The sequence below is a fragment of the Spermophilus citellus genome (genome assembly GCF_964194105.1).
Source record: "Spermophilus citellus genome assembly, chromosome: 11".
Taxonomy (NCBI): domain Eukaryota; kingdom Metazoa; phylum Chordata; class Mammalia; order Rodentia; family Sciuridae; genus Spermophilus; species Spermophilus citellus.
The window spans coordinates 124,075,824-124,092,078 of NC_138192.1; the positions used below are offsets into that span (position 1 = coordinate 124,075,824).

The 16,255-nt window shown below is 38.3% G+C and overlaps 1 protein-coding gene across 1 annotated transcript in view; it reads left to right on the forward strand.

Moving 5' to 3' along the window:
• Window positions 1-16,255, forward strand: part of NYAP2 (neuronal tyrosine-phosphorylated phosphoinositide-3-kinase adaptor 2) — a gene marked incomplete at both ends in the record, with an annotated part of 239,865 nt that overhangs the window by 195,638 nt on the left and 27,972 nt on the right. The window contains one exon of the mRNA XM_081260636.1: window positions 9,916-10,019. Coding sequence (XP_081116762.1) covers window positions 9,916-10,019 — 104 coding nt within the window. The remainder of the gene's footprint in view (window positions 1-9,915; window positions 10,020-16,255) is intronic.

The following is a 16,255-nucleotide window of genomic DNA, read 5'->3' on the forward strand; positions in this document are numbered from 1 at the left end:
AACATGATATCATATATAGCATAAATCCCTGAACACTGCTAGAAAAAAATTATAACCTGATTAATAACTTCCTCATCATTAGAGACATTCTGAATATCCATGCTTTGTTGGATTCTATGGAAGGAAAAAAAATCAGACATAGACAATTCAGATGATGCAGAAGGTGCCTTTATTCTACTTGTTGCTTAGTAAAAATCTGTCCTGCTTGAGAACCAGGTTGACAGTGTGCTTGCTGGCTGAATTTTGACTGTAAAATCTGAAACTTGGGTCTTTTCTGCTGGACACTTATCTGGATCCTCCCTGGACTCTGTCTAAGCAGGGCCCTTTCTGACACTGCTCCTGTTGGCATCCATTGACTTTTATTGGAAATGCCCTGTGAGTACACGGAGCCGACAGTGCTCACAAAGAATGCCTTTCCTGTTTTTGTGAAAAGTCATAGAAGTCATTGCAAAACAGAAGGTTCTGTTTGATTTATGTGAGGCATTTACAGAGTGTGGAAGCTTTGTAATCCCACGAGAATACATAAAATAATAATATTTTTACTGCCACCTTCTGTCTAACACAGGTAGTACACACCCTAACACCAATGTTACACTGACTTGAAGAATAGTTGATGTATTTCTTTTTTTTTTCCCCTTGACCTATGGGGAACTATGAAAATAATTCATCTTCTATACTTCCCTAATTCTTTAAAGCTTTTTTAAAAATAGTTCATTTAATAAATATTTAATCAATCCTTTTCAGGGATTAGTAGTTATCACATTACTCAGGGGAAATACGGTGGAGAAAGAGATAGGCTCAGCCCCTGTTCTCAAAGAGCATACAGGTGAGTAGAGGAGGAAAGGATCAAGAGCAGGAGGCAGCATGGAGCATCAGCATTAAACCCTACAGTAAGAAGGCATGGAGGTTTTGGAGAACCTAATGCAGCATGAGAGGGACAGGCTACCACAAGGCAGGCTCTGTAAACTGAGCCAGATGTGCACTTCTGATGAAGCAGTTTGGATGTAAAAGCAAAAGAAAGGTAACATTTACCTTTAAATAGTAAAACAGAGCAGACATCTCTTGAGATATTATGTATTGATGGCCACAGTAAAATCTTTGCTTTTATTAATTTATTTAATGCCTACAATAATCTCATGAAGCAGGTTCCTGTATTTCTCCCATTTTACCTGTGAAAAAAACTGAAGCTTTGAGAGATCAAGAAAATTATCCTAGTTCATTCAGCTAGTAAGTTATGAGAGTTTAGCAGACCTTGATGAAAGACAGACCTCTTTCCCAAAAGCTCCAGCAATAGCATGGAGTGACTTGGACCACATGGCCACCCCCGAGTCAGTCAGTGAGACTAAAGGGATAGAAGTATAGATTGGACAGACCTGTGTCATGTGACCATGTCTGGAACTGGAGCCCAAGTGAGCGCTTAACATAGAACTGTAAGAACTGTAATGACTAGTGATACTGTTCTGCAAAGGAGAATTAACTAACCATTCCAGAAAGACAGGAAATGGATTCTGGACAGATAAAAATAATAGGTGACTATTACTCCTTCTTATATTTTATTTCTATATAAATTTCCATATTTTTAATAATTTTCTGCCTAAACAATTACCAACTGTTTTAGAAAATTTTAGTAAATAGCAATCTTGAGCTATGCATAATTCTACCACCATTGTTGGCAAATAAAAGACAAAAACATAGACTTGAAAGGAGGAGTAAGTAATGACCTTAATAAACTAGCTTGTTTTCAATTAAGAATATCTTTGAGGTCATTTCAATTATCCGACACATTTCATTTGTTAGCATCAAAGAATCAGAAATGAACTTGGTGCTTGCTTCTTATAGAGACATAAAGTACCCTGAGAGTTTGGATGACTTCCCTCAGGCTCAAAGGAAGTAATAGGTTTTCTTGGATTTTTCCAGAGATTTTTTTTTAAATATATATATAGAGAGCATTTCTATTTGGTGGTTCTCAAATCCTTTGGAGTTTTCAAAGGTTTTCCATGTTTCTTGTGCTTAAGCATGAAACTTGTCTTTCTTTTTAAAAAAAATTTTTGTTTTTAAAATAAGTGACAAATTAATGGGAGAGAGAAGGGAAATTGCACGGAAATGGAAGGAGACCCTCATCGTTATACAAAATTACATATAGGAGGAGGTGAAGGGAAAGGGGGGAAAAACAAGGGAGAGAAATGAAGTACAGTAGATGGGGTAGAGAGAGAAGATGGGAGGGGAGGGGAGGGGAGGAAGGATAGTAGAGGATAGGAAAGACAGCAGAATACAACAGACAATAGTATGGCAGTATGAAAAACGTGGATGTGTAATCGATGTGATTCTGCAATCTGTATACAGGGGAAAAACCGGAGTTCATAACCCACTTGAATCAAATGTATGAAATATGATATGTCAAGAGCTATGTAATGTTTTGAAGAACTAATAAAAAATTTTTGTTTTTAAAATAAGTGAAAAATTAATGATATGAAATATGATCTTTTAAAAAAAACTTCATAGAGATACAAAATCCTTATAAAGCTTCAATTTTCTACCTCTGGTCTCAGGACCCCTTTTATTCTTAAAATTATTGAAAACCCCAAAATACTCCCCTTTAAATTAAACTCCTTTATGTGAGTTTAATTTAACAATATTTATCATAATAGCAATTAAAATTGAGAATTGAAAAATTACCTATTCATTAAAAAACAATAAAACTATTATATGTTAACATAAATAACATCTTCCCATTAAAAATGAGTATTTTCTGAAACTGTAGCAAATGTTGGGCATATTGAAGGTGTTTTATATTTGGGAAATTGTAATGCCTCTTCCTTGTTTTAATGAATAACTCATTAGAATATAGGTTTTCATATCTGCTTTGCATTCAATCTATTATAATGTAGCTTTAGTTAAATATATAAAAAAAATCTGGCCACATAAATGTATGGATTTGAAAAGAGAGGAATATTTAAATTTCTTTTTTTAAAAAAACACAGTTATGTATTCTCTTCTTTAATATATTTCCAGAGCTTGATGAGTAGTAGTTTCTTAAAAGTTAGTTGCAAAATTAGCTTCATTTTAATAAACTCATCATTCTCTGTTACATTAAAATTTCCTGGACCATCTTGAATCGTAAAGTGCAATTTTTACCTATTATGATTTATAACATCATGTATAGAAAATATCAATTTACTAAGTCATGCAGATCTCCATTTGTTGACCTGTTTCATTATAAAAAAAAAATCAATACACCACTTTCACTAAATCACTAATGATCTCATAGAAAGACTTTATCAGGATTCTGTCAAACTCACTCAGATAGATGCAAGCTTTTTGAAACTTTCATATTTGTTTGGATCCTCAAGTTTATTATTGCCAACATATACATCAGGTATCTTCCCTGAACCACCTTCATCCATTTTCAAGAAAATACCTGTCAAATACCAAAGTCCAGGAGCAATGTGCATAGTCATGGTACAGGCCTGTGTCACTGATAAAGTGACATCAGCCTTACTCATTGCTTTTGACTTTCAGTGTATTTGTGAAGACAGTGAAAGATGCACCTTGCTTTGAACTCTCATAAGGATAGTTTTGACCTCATTCCCTGATCTCCAGTGGATCTTAGGGACCCCAGAATATTTGTCATAATTGGGAAAAGCATAGCCATTACTAGAGATCAGAGTGAAGTCCCTGCTGTGGAGGACTCCATCACAGAATCTGAGCTTAGTTTTCTCCCGATCCACACCTACCTCAGTTTATGTCTGTAACAGTTGATTCAAGGCAGCCATGTAAGGGTGATGGCCATTGAAACAAAACATGATAGTGAATGAGGACCATCAAATGTATAATAACTAGAAACACTTTCTCTCAAGATTTTTGCTCATTAACAAAGTACCAAAACCTATGATATGACAAGGAAATGTCCTTACTGAAATGGCCAGTTTTTATCAAAGTTTATTAGAAGGAAATAGTTTTTAAATTAACAAGTTGAGTGATGTACAGAATTTAAACTTTATACTTCCTTGTTCTTCTTTTGTTATTTAGAAGCAAAACATAACCTTTCTAAATAGTTCAAATGACTTTTTCTGACTTGTTTTCCTAAGGGATGCCCCGTTGTATGTCTGTTCATTGTACTTTTATGCCATAGCACATAATGGAATTTCTGTCACTATGGTAATATGCACTTGATCCTGAAACAAGTCATGATATTTCTTTTAACTTTTATATCTTGACTCATCAATTTGCTCTCTGTAGTAATTTTCAAGATAATTATCATATTTGACTTGTTAAACAGATAAAATACCACATCATATACACATATCAAGTCATTTTTTAATGTGAAGTATTTGTTGAAACTAAAAGCACATTTGTATATTCAGCTAAAGGGATAATGATTCTACAGGTATTTTAGAAATTATATGTTACTATAAATGAGGCTTTCAAATAATCACATTATTAATGCTTCACTATACTATGCTGCCTTGTAAGAGGCCAGCTGTGTATTATAGCATCTTGGGCATCCGTCTATGAAGCAGTGTGATTTACATTCTCTACACAAGAATATGGATGACAATGACCATGCTGGCCCTTTAGATCACAATAAGGAATATAAATGGGTACCCCCAACTTGACATGTGTGATTCTCTTTGTCTTCTGTATGGGACATCTCCTGTAACTCCATATCCATTGGTGGCTCACAAGCTACCCACCATGTTGCCCCCTATGCAAATTGCACAAACAACAGCAGCCTGAACTTCTAAAATGTTATCTATAGAGTCTTCAAAGGAAGTTTTTACTTTTGTAATGAGAAGAACAGGTGCCTTCTAGTTCATAATTAATGTCTTAGTGGAATGAATGTTTCTTAGGGTAGAAAAACTCTATATTACATTTCTTTCTGGGTATAAATCTCTTGTTCCCAAGAATTACCAATTACTCCAGTATCAATCATTGTTTTATCAGACCCTTCAAGGTTATGGAAGTGTCTGGAAGACACTGGAAGACATTAAAGGTTATGCAAGTGTCTGCTGCTTCCTCAGAGGAAAACTGGAGAATCCTGAAGGGGGGTAGAAGAGAGAGAGAAAGAAAAAGAGAGAAAATTAATATATGTATGTGCACTACTAGGATAGATTCTTGCATCCTGATGGTTTCCTTTCCTTTCTCAGTGATCATGAAACGATCACAGTAATTATCAGATTAGTTTTATCTTTTCATCACCATAGTTACAATACCCAGGCCTATCTCCTACTCAGGAATCTATAAAAAATATGTAACATTGAAAAAAAGTATAATTGCATAGAAGTTCTAAAAGAAACTGCTACATTAACATTAATGAAAACTTAAAAACCAGTACAAAATTGATATTTAATTGTTAAATTTAGTATCAAAACAATGCCATTGCATTTGAAAACTATCTGTAGATTAGATTGTTCAATCTTTAGAGAATTGCTGTGTGAGAATGATTACTGTGTAGATATCATATCAGTTGTGAATTATGGGGGCTCTTTACAGTTCAATTACACAGCAAAATTATAAAAATCCATTCAAAGTATACAAGAAAAATTACATTTACTGTGGGGCATGAGGGCATCTTACTCTCTTTGCTATAATGTGTGGTAAAAGCTTTGAAACAAAGTGTTTGGAACCCATGAAAGTTTAAATGTAATCATGGCAAGCCTGGCCCTTGTTCTCAGGTGCCAGTTTATCTCAAATAACATATGGGTTGTTTCAAAAAATGCCTTCCCCAGAAGTTGGAGCTTGTATAAGAACACTTAGTATTTTGGGGAGCAGGGAAAAGGTTGCTCTCTTAGTCCCATGTAATCCCCACATCATTCAGTAGACTCAGCAGAAAGTCTGAATTGGTGGATCATCATTATCTGTCTTTGCTTGTACACCAAAAAATATGGATGGTTTTAAAACAATACAGAGAAAAGACATGCCTCATCAAAATTTGACTGATTTGATCCTTTGGTGATAGAAGAAAGTATATCTTCTTTCTTTTTTCTTTTATGAGAATGCACTAATCTCTTCACAGCTGTGGAGACCCAGTTGTCGAGAACACACAAGTGTGCCTTTGCCTTCTGAGAGCAAAGAGAACACTGGTACCCCACGGGACAGCAGTGACACCTTGGAGGTCATCCTGTAGTGATGACCAGGGACATAATCAAGGGGAAGATGAGAAATGGTGATCTTAAAAAACAGTAATGAAAAGCAATGGGAGGTTGCATGCACTAAGAGTAAAAGGAAAGATGTAATAAGAAACACAGTCCAGTGACTCCTTACTTAATAAAAAAAAAAAAAAAATGATGAGCCAGGACTGATTTGGAAGTACCTCACGGTCGGTCATCTCTTGATAATTGTTTACTCCAAGGAGTTAGAGTGTGAGTCGCCATCCCTCTTGTCTTCCTTCCTTCCTTTTCCTCCCTCCCTGTCTCCCTCTCTTCATCTCCCTTTGAATCTACTTCATCTTTGTTGTTCTCTGTCTACTCTTCAGGCAAATTGCACAAGCAACAACAGCCCACACTTCTAAAATGTTATCCATAGAGTCTTCAAAGGAAGTTTCTTCTTTTGCAATGAAAACAGGTGTCTGCTACTTCAAAATTAATCTCTTAGTGGAATGAATGTTTCTTGGGGTAGAAAAGCTCTATTTTACATTTCTTTCTAGGTATAGAGCTCTTGTTTTTGGACTGCAAAAAGCCTTGTCATTTTTTTTTTAAATTAGGATGAAAACAGAGTATTTTGGTGATGTCATACTTGCTCTTTAAGCCTGAGTGAGTACTGTATCACCAAAGGTAAGAAGTGAGTTGGACAATTTAACTTTAATATCACAGGCCTAGAGATCTGTAAGAGGCTTGATTACAGGTAGGATCTACTTTAGGATTTCCAGGACTGTCAAGTACAATTAATTTGGTTAAAGAAACCTCAGTCAGAGCAACTTCATAAAGATTCATGTCATCAACACAGGCACATAAATACCGTGATAAATTCTGAGTGCCTTTATGTCACAACATTTGAAAGTGACAGAAGAGCCAAAATGAGAGAGATAAAAATTTTTAAAATGTCCCTACTGCACGAAAGCTTTAAGCATCAACATTATAGTGCATGTGCCTGTATACAAATTTGTACATGATTGTGCATAATTTGTGCATAATTGATGGGAATCACTTCAGTGTCCCTCTGCAGGTGGAGTCATAGCCACATGGGTTTGAACATTCCACTATCAGGTGACCTGACTCCAGAGCTAGCCCTACAGGTGACTAGCTAGGGGTTTTCATTGCTACACGTAACTGGTGGCTATTGGTTTCTATTACAGACCTATGTGGGGCTTGATGAACCTTCACAGAACCCAGACTGAACCCGAAGAGTCAAAACAAGGCCTTTACAGGTCAAGAGGAGATCAAAATTTTGCTTGGATTTTGGAGAGGCTCAGTTTGCACATTGGAGATATCAGTATCCACATTTGAAAGAGTCTGATTAAGTCAGGAAACCTCCACAGGAGCAGTTTATCCTTAGGTACAGATCATACCTTTAGCATAAACTTGGAAAGAGCCTTATAGTAAATAAATATTAGTCATCCTTTCCTAAGAAAAACATTGAATTTTTTCACTTCTTGGGACTGAGTGTGTTAACCCAGGAATGGATACATGGACAAATTGACTCATTATGAAAACTCACCAACCAGGTTTCTGATGAATGGTTCACCTGTTATTTATATAATAAAAGATGGTGCCCTAAGGTGTGCAAGGATTTATGCCTTCTATTAAATGGGGATAATTTATAAGTTATGGTGATATTTTATCTATATCATCATAGGATACACCCATTTAATGCTCTCTGCAGCAGGAATTCAATGGTATTTTGAGGAATGGGTGGGCAGATATTTCATCACCATAACAAAACTAAGAAAGGATTTTCTGAAATGGATCTTAGAGGGTGACATCCTCTTGAATGAGGGCCACCAACTTAATAAGCTGGGGAACCAGGCCTGGATTCCAGGTTTTATATTCTTTGTTACCTGATCTCCTCTATTTGCTTTTAGAAGTAGCATTTATCAAAAGGTAAATTTGGGTATGTTTGGTGACAGAAAAATGCATAATAATTGACACTTACTATCTGGTTCCTACCAGCAAAAATGCTCAAAACCTTATCAAGTAGTTTAAACCCTGTTATGTGCTAAGGCAATTCATAAGAGAGAGAAAAACAAGATCACCGTGCACTTTACACAGGAAGTGCACCTTGAAGTGGGTTTTGGATACCTGTGAGGTCTGGCTTGATAAACGTCTGTGGATGAGACCAGCTTGAGGTGAAGGACGGAAGCAGATCAATGTGGATCCCAAGGGGACCCGGGATGTCTGTGTTCTTGGGAGCAGGGAGCTATGGAAAAGAGGGTGGATGGTACTTGTGAAAATTAGGTGATTTTTAATTTCTTACAATATTAAGTATGGAGTCATAGAAACAATTTTTGAACAAGGTAGGTGTGCTGAAAGTCATCTATGAAATGTGGCATTGTGTCCTCGTTACTTGTGAGCAGAGAGATCCTGGGAACCAGCAAGGAGGTTTCTGGGACATGAGATAATTACAGGAGCTATTGCAAAGAAAAAGACAAACTGTCACAGAACTTACTTTACAGAGAAAGGAAAAGAAAACTGATGATAAGTATTAGAAAACTATTAGAAGATTTGTTCAGAAAAATGGAGGTGGCACTCCTGCTAAACATGGGTAAATCACTAGGGGGATTCAGACATTGAGAGGAAGCTTTATCTTGGTTTTCCTGGTGAGCATGTGTGTATAACGCCTGGTGTGCAGAATACTGAGATCCAAGACCAAGCAAGAGCAGAGCGCAGGGAGAGGACAGAGCTACAGGAGTCTTTCCCCGACTCCAGAAGGAAAAGACTGGATCAGAAGCCACAGGAGTGCTCTTCTAAAGGGAAAGTGCAGAACAAGGAGGTGAAGCAGGAGACAATGAAAGGAGAGAGGTGAAGTGATGAGGGTTATAGAGAGAAAGGGGAAGAGAAGAGAAGTATAGTACATGTGTGTGTGTACACGTGAGTCTGTTTAGCAGAGGTGAGGAGCGACGTTCCTCTTGTATATGCTGGGTAGTTTTCTCTGAACTTTCCAAGACATTTTGTTCCATCTTTTTATCTACCATCAACTCGACTCTTCCCCATTACTCTGGGTGATAAAATATTCCACCTCTCACTATTTGCTTAGAATAATATATATGCAATAAAATGAATGCATTCTGAAATACGTTTGATTTCTGGATAGGTTGGAAAATAAATCCATGGATCCAGAATCCTTCCTACTTCATATTCTGCCACACAGAACATCATGGAGTTCTTAGCGGATCATTATAAAATGTAAACAAAATAGAAATATGTTAAATAAAAACTTTAACTCATTATAGGAAATATGATGAATGTAGTCATGGAAGTCAAGGGAGGAAGGAAGGGAGGAAGAAAAGGAAGGAAGGAAGGAAGGAAGGAAGGAAGGAAGGAAGGAGGGAGGGAGGGAAGGAAGGAGACAGGCAGGCTTTGGAGTGCATGGGTAACATTTTAGAATGTAGGAGTCCTCTGGACCAAAGCTAAAGATGAAGCATCAGAAATAATCAGGTTACTTGCTTTCCCTGTAATGGGTATCGCTGCTACAGCAATCACTCCACAGAAACTAACCTTAAATGGGATAAAATGTGCAAGAGATCAGGCCTGGGCTTCCAGAGATTTGTTCTTTATCCCCCAAGAGCTGATCTGAAGATAAAGTCCCTTTCTGAGTCAATTGTCATGAAGGTGTTTAGTCACCCGCCAATTATTAGCCAACACCAGAGGCTTTCTGCATATTCCCAGAACATTTAGCAAAACCAAAGGGAGACAGAAAGCCATCCCAACTCTGCAGACGGTACTCAGCTAACCTTTTGTCTTTCCTCCTTGTTTGCAGAACCTAAAGTAAGCTGCAAGTTAGGCCGATCTGCATCCACGTCAGGTGTGCCTCCGCCCTCGGCTCCTCCTCTCAGGCAAGCCAGTGACCTGCAACAGAGCCAGGTACCATCATCGTTAGCCAATCGTGATTGACTTCCTGTGATGCAACATGCCAAATGCTTCCCACTTCTGTCTGTCGTGTGTCGCTGTAGACAACTCTTGCATTTGCTTTTATTTTTATCTGTGTGTATGGGGTGGGGGATGAGTTCTGGCCTTCTGTGTTTTCATCTCAAGAGGAATGTCTTTCTTCTTTGTGACTGGTGAGACTTTCTTTGCTGTTTGTTACCAAATCGTTTTTGTCTCTGGTTTCCATCATTCTGTAATTTAAATGTAGTAAACATGTACTGTATGTATTGGCATAGTGGCTATTCTTTAAAATTCTTTCTCTTTTCCATGTTTTGTGTACTTTTATACTGTCTCTGAAAATTTATCAACATTTGATAAATTTATCTACCTTGTTTTATGTAAATTTCTTTTTAAATGTTTTGTCCACAATATTGCACAGATGTTATCAATGAATTTGTACATATCTTTCAGCTCTTATCTTATTATACTGTAATATTTGTGGAAGTTTACTTTTATTTTTATTTAGCTTGGAGCATGATTGTAAGATACTGTGAATATTGATGTCCTTATAAATATTCATATACCAACTCATTTGCATTGAACACGGCAGCTAGTGGTTCTTCTTTCTTAGGCTCTGGAGACAAATTGACTGACCAGATAATCTGGATATTTACCGAAAGCTGTAGATTAATAAGGCAACCTCCAAATAAATGACTTTTCTTTCCTATACCAACAATATCAGAAATGTTTTCAGAAAGGGAATGTAAGTGTTCATGCATGGTCAATGAGATCTCTATTATCACTTGGAGAACAGAGGCAAAAAATAAAAGCATAAACTAAAACATCATTTCATTCTTAAAGTACAATATGTTGCTCTGAAGTTCATTTGGGTGTGTGGTTACGAATGAGGAATTCAGTATGGGGGAAGCCACTCACATAAATGTCCTGTGTGTAACTCACCCAATAGGAATTCGACACATTGACTTGATTTGTAAGGTGTGATCACTGCCGCTATGAAGTGCCATAGGTGGGATAATGTCACCCTGGAGTGGGTTCTCCCTGCTTCCCAGGTTCAACCACGAAACTCTTCTGAAACAGTAAATGATGAAACTAATAGTTCTTAAAATCCAGAATTCCTAATAGGACCTATGTAGAATTTTTCCTAGGAATCATTGGAAAACAATGTGATCTGTTTAAAAAAAAAAAAAATGGAAGCAGTCAACAAACCCCAGACCATTCTGGGAGGGCCTTAGGAATCTGGCTTTAGGAAGACCTCATTCATGGAGTGGTGTTTGCATCCTGTTTCTTTTCAGTTTTCTCAGCAAGAAGTGCTTTGTGCTCTCTGAGAAGTGTTACAGGTGGCATTAGGTAGAACTGCTAAGCATTGCTCCAGCAGAAATGAGCAGAAGTGGCCCAAAGTGACTGACCCCAACCCTCGGCTGCCTGATAGAACTAATAGGACCGACCATTTCCAGAGAGTCTAAGGCCAGTGACAGGATGGCCCACCATCACAGTGGGCGGGAACAAAGGGGAAGGTAACATTGATCGACTTTGGTACCTGTTTTAGCATCAGGTAACAAGCACAGGCGTGAGATGGATAGAAATATAAAATATTATCTGACTGGGATTTAAAAATAGGTAAGATAAAATAGGAAGCTAGGGAAAGAAGTGTGATTTTCAAGTGTTCAGGCTTTTTTCTACAACACATTATTCTGTGAAACCCAGAAAGATGAAAATCAGATTTTCTTCCTTTATACTTCACTCTTGAGCAAATAAACTAGGCATGGGACAATTTAGGACATTTTCTTGGAATTTTAATGCAATGCAACCACTTATTTTGACATTTGCCATTACACAAATCTTTGGGAATTAAACTGAATTTCTCTGCCTTAAAAAGTTAATCTCTTCCTTGTAAAAGTAACAAGTATAAAAGTCGTCTGCTGAACTTGGAGCACCTGTCACATTCTCCTTTGTTTTCCTCTGTAATAGAGGAGAAAGCCATGTGCTCCAAAGAAAGAGTCAGGAGTGCTTTAGAGACAGCAACTGATGTGCATGCATTTCATCATCCCTGGCTGAGAACGAGCCCCCTGTCTTCAGGGATCCCACTGGGGACAGCACCGTTATCTACAGTCCTCCTGCAGCAGGTGGTGGGGCAGGGCATGTAAAACCAAGCTCTCCTTCAAGAATGGAGCTGCCAGGATAGTTCTGCATGCCAAAGGGCAGCTCTGCCAGGAAAGATGCTCCAGAGGTCTGTTTGCACTCATTTTTCTGGGAAGGAAGGAGATGTGGGCACACCCACCACCATGCACAGTCTCACCCCCGCCACACACACACACACACACACACACACACACACACACACACACACGCACTCATGAACACACACACTTCACAAATGGCCCAAAGGTTTGACGGTTTGACTGGAATTTCAACTTCTTCCTGAGGCTTGTTTATCATTTAATCTGAGTTACCTCTGAGGGTCTTTGATATGGGAGAGAGGATTAAGACCATCTGCTGTTTTGTTTGGAAACACATTTCAAAGTCTGACAGACCCACATCTCTCTAGAAGTACATGCAGAAAGCCTCATCCTCCGGACTCAAGATCTTTGTGCTGTGGGACCCTGAACCATTATGCCTATGTCCTCACACCCAGGACAGGCCTCGCCCAGCCCCTGCCCTTTCATACTCCAAGGCTGTTATTCAGGTTAGTAGCCCAGGTCCTTTTGATTGCAGCCCTCCAGCCCCTCCATGCTCCTAATATCACACTTCTGGGGAGTGTCCAGAGCATAAGGAGAGCTTCCAGGCTGCCTTTAGGGCCCAGTGGCTCTCTGTTCCCACAGGGTCCATAGCTGTCTGCACACCTGCATCTGGCTGGCACTCCTGGATGCTGGAAGAGCACGCTCAGGTAACCCTCCATTACAGTTTGTGTCCAGAGAGTATTTCTAGACCTGTCTGCATGTTAAAATTATTTTATAGATACTTTGTAAAAGGAAAATAAATAATCCACCCGTAGGGTCATGAGATCAGTATACTCAGAGGTGAAGGTGAAGGGCTAAGGATTCCTTGGCAAGGACTGTGCCCAGTCCCAAGGCGCTCCTCCAATGCCCAGCACGTGTGATGAGCCAGTGGTCCTTTGCTGACTGACTCATTCTCTCCCTCTGTAAATGTCCCCTGAAAAAGTTTCTTCTCCCACAGTCTGATCTTGTCCCTGTTCTTTATTCCTTTTAATGCCTCCAGAGCAGGGATGTTTTGACTTTCCCATAGCCCCTGAAACGCTTTGCCTTACAACATGGAAGACTCCTTACTCTCTCTTAAGGTCTCTGCAAGTTTTTGGCTTCAGCTTTCTGAATTGTGAGGGTATTTGCACATAAAACATGTGCCAGAGCTTCTGGAGCAGGAGGAAGGCTTCAGACAGGGAGACCAAACAGAGTAATATTCCAGGGTGTGAAATGAGGATGCAGAGAAGAAATTCAACCTCAGCCACTCAGTGCCCAGAATCAACCCCACATAATGTCACTTTAAAGACTTTGGCCTCATTTAATATTTCCTTCAATTACATCAGGTAGAAAAACTGAATGAGACCAAAGAGCGATATGGAAAAATCTCCATACTTTCATCTCAATTCTGCTGAAAACTTAAACCTGCTCTGCAAAAATTAAGTTTAAAAAAAATACAAAACCTAAAGGCAGAGAAAAGCTCCAACCACATTTCCTCTGTAGAAGTCTTGGGCAAGAGGTGACCCGTTCGGCCAAGGCTGTGTGTCATGGAGCTCGGCTCGTGCCTAGTAAGCCTAGGACATGTTTTCTGGGGCTTTCTCTGACCAGTTGAGTCCATTTTTACCTATCTCTCACCTAGAAAAGTGCTCAGGTTCTGTGGTGGACACAAAGGAACAGTGTTGAGAAGTGAAAGACCCCAGGAAATGTGGATGGAGGGCACACAAGACCAGCTTTATTAGTGGCCCTTGGCTCTTGCTTGATTCCCTATGGGGGTCACCTGACATGTATTTCCAAGTATGGAAAAATCCAAGAGGGTACTTGGAAGCCCCCCCTTCAGTTCACAACACAGGGGCAGTATGGTGACAAAGAACTATTTATCTGCACCAAATTCAAATTGTAAAGTGTTATATTAACAGATTATGTATAAAAACAATGTTTATTTGTAATAATGAGGATATTTATTGAAGAATGGATCTGTGAAATGAAATGTAGAATAAATTTATATTGCAAATGAAAATGTCAGTGGCTAAATTGATATATTGCCATGTATTATGGCATCATTACATTAAAATAATACAAGTATTAAAAAAACCCCACCACATTATCTTACACATGGTCTCTAAAATCCTATTTGATTGATTTATAAAATCTGAAGTTTTAGTTTTTGTGAAGCTCTCTATGAGCTATAATTAATGTCATATTTAAAGAAGGAAAATTGTGTTAATACCTTTGAATAGCATAAATGGCAGCTGAATCCAGTAATATGTGAACTGAAATGTTGGAATTATTTGATATCCATATTCATACAAAAATGACAAGACAGCAGTAACTCAGATTACATTTTATAACTAACTGAAGAGTGTGTTGAGAAATTTGGACATACTCTTTAGCCATTGCATGCTTGTGAATGTTAAGTGACAGTATCTGGGGATGAAAGTGACAGAGTGTTTGGGGGTCATCTTTTAAAGTCAAGTAGTATCATAACAAGCTTTTCAGTAGCCTTATTATTATTATTATTTTGAGGTACTGGGGATTGAACTCAGGGGCATTTGATCACTGCACCACATCCCCAGCCCTATTTTGTATTTTATTTAGAGACAGGGTCTCACAGAGCTGTTTAGTGCCTCGCCATTGCCGAGGCTGGTTTTGAACTTGCAATCCTCCTGCCTCAGCTTCCGTAGCCACTGGGATTACAGGCATGAGTCACTGCACCCGGCCTGCCTCAGTAGCCTTATTATTGAGTGGAGTGAAACAAGCTCATCTCAGCCACTTATTCCCCTGGAGTATGAGAGAGAGTTTACTAAACAAGAGAATATTCTCTTAGAAGTCTTGAACCAAAGGACAAAGTGCACACCTCCTTCACCACACAATTGATGGTCACTGTTGCTACCCCTTGTGACAACTTAGGGTACCAAAGTGAGGTTACAAGCTTTGTCAGAGTCTATGATCTGAACTACTCAGCTAGATAAAAACCAACAAAGATTTAGAGAAATTCAAGAATGTATTTTCATCTTGACTTCACAAGTTAGTAGCTGTGTGACTGTAAATATGTTGCTCAAATTTTGTTCTCTTTTTTTGTAAAATAGAGGCAGTATTATTTGACTAGTGCTGTTGTTGAGGATTAATGAAATAATACACATATGATCGGTCTAGGCAGACACCACCTCTTAGGAAAATATTAATTCATTCTTCTTTCTTTTAAAGTCTTTCTTCCAAAAATTCAACTTTCATACTTGCTGAAAATTTTAAGAAGGAGAGTAGTTCTGGTCAGTAATATTCCATAGAAGGTGATCACAGAGGGAATGGTTTGGTGCTTCCCATATTACCAACCCTACAGGTGGTTTGGATGCAAAATAAATATAAATTGGCTACAGGTATCATTTAAGAAATGTCAGATCCCTTGTCCTTGGTTACCACTTATGCCCCTATTTGAACTAATGTATGGATAAATGCAGTGGAATTGTTAAGGCTGTGTAGGACACTATTATCTGTATCTGCATTTGAAAGGGTCAGGACAAAAAAATTGAGACTATTTATTTATTTCCAATGCCAGAATTTATTTAAAGATTCCCAAGACCACAGTTGCAAGAGTCTTTTTTTTTTCTTATCCACAACATGAACTTTTTGAAATGTATCAATATAAATCTTGAAAGTGTGGGTCTCTAGATGGGGATGGCCTTTCCAGCTTGGAAAAGCATAGCAATAGATGGGTACATGGCGCCCTCTCCTGTTTGAAGTGCAGATTGCAACCAGTGGTTGGCTTTTCAAAATAATCCAAACAAAACTCTGTTTAAGGCAGGGACAATGTTCGTTGTTCGTCTTTTAGATAATTATTTTTAATACTTTTGGGAGGGGGGACATAATGAATTACATCTAGTGATAGTGATCTCTGAATGCTGTGCATTATTTGTGAACAGATGCAGTCGTTTTCACTAGGATTTATGACATGAATTGTATCACCTGGTCTAGCCTGAGTGTCCACGAGAAGTCATTACCCTTGTTTTGCAGACTGGAAAA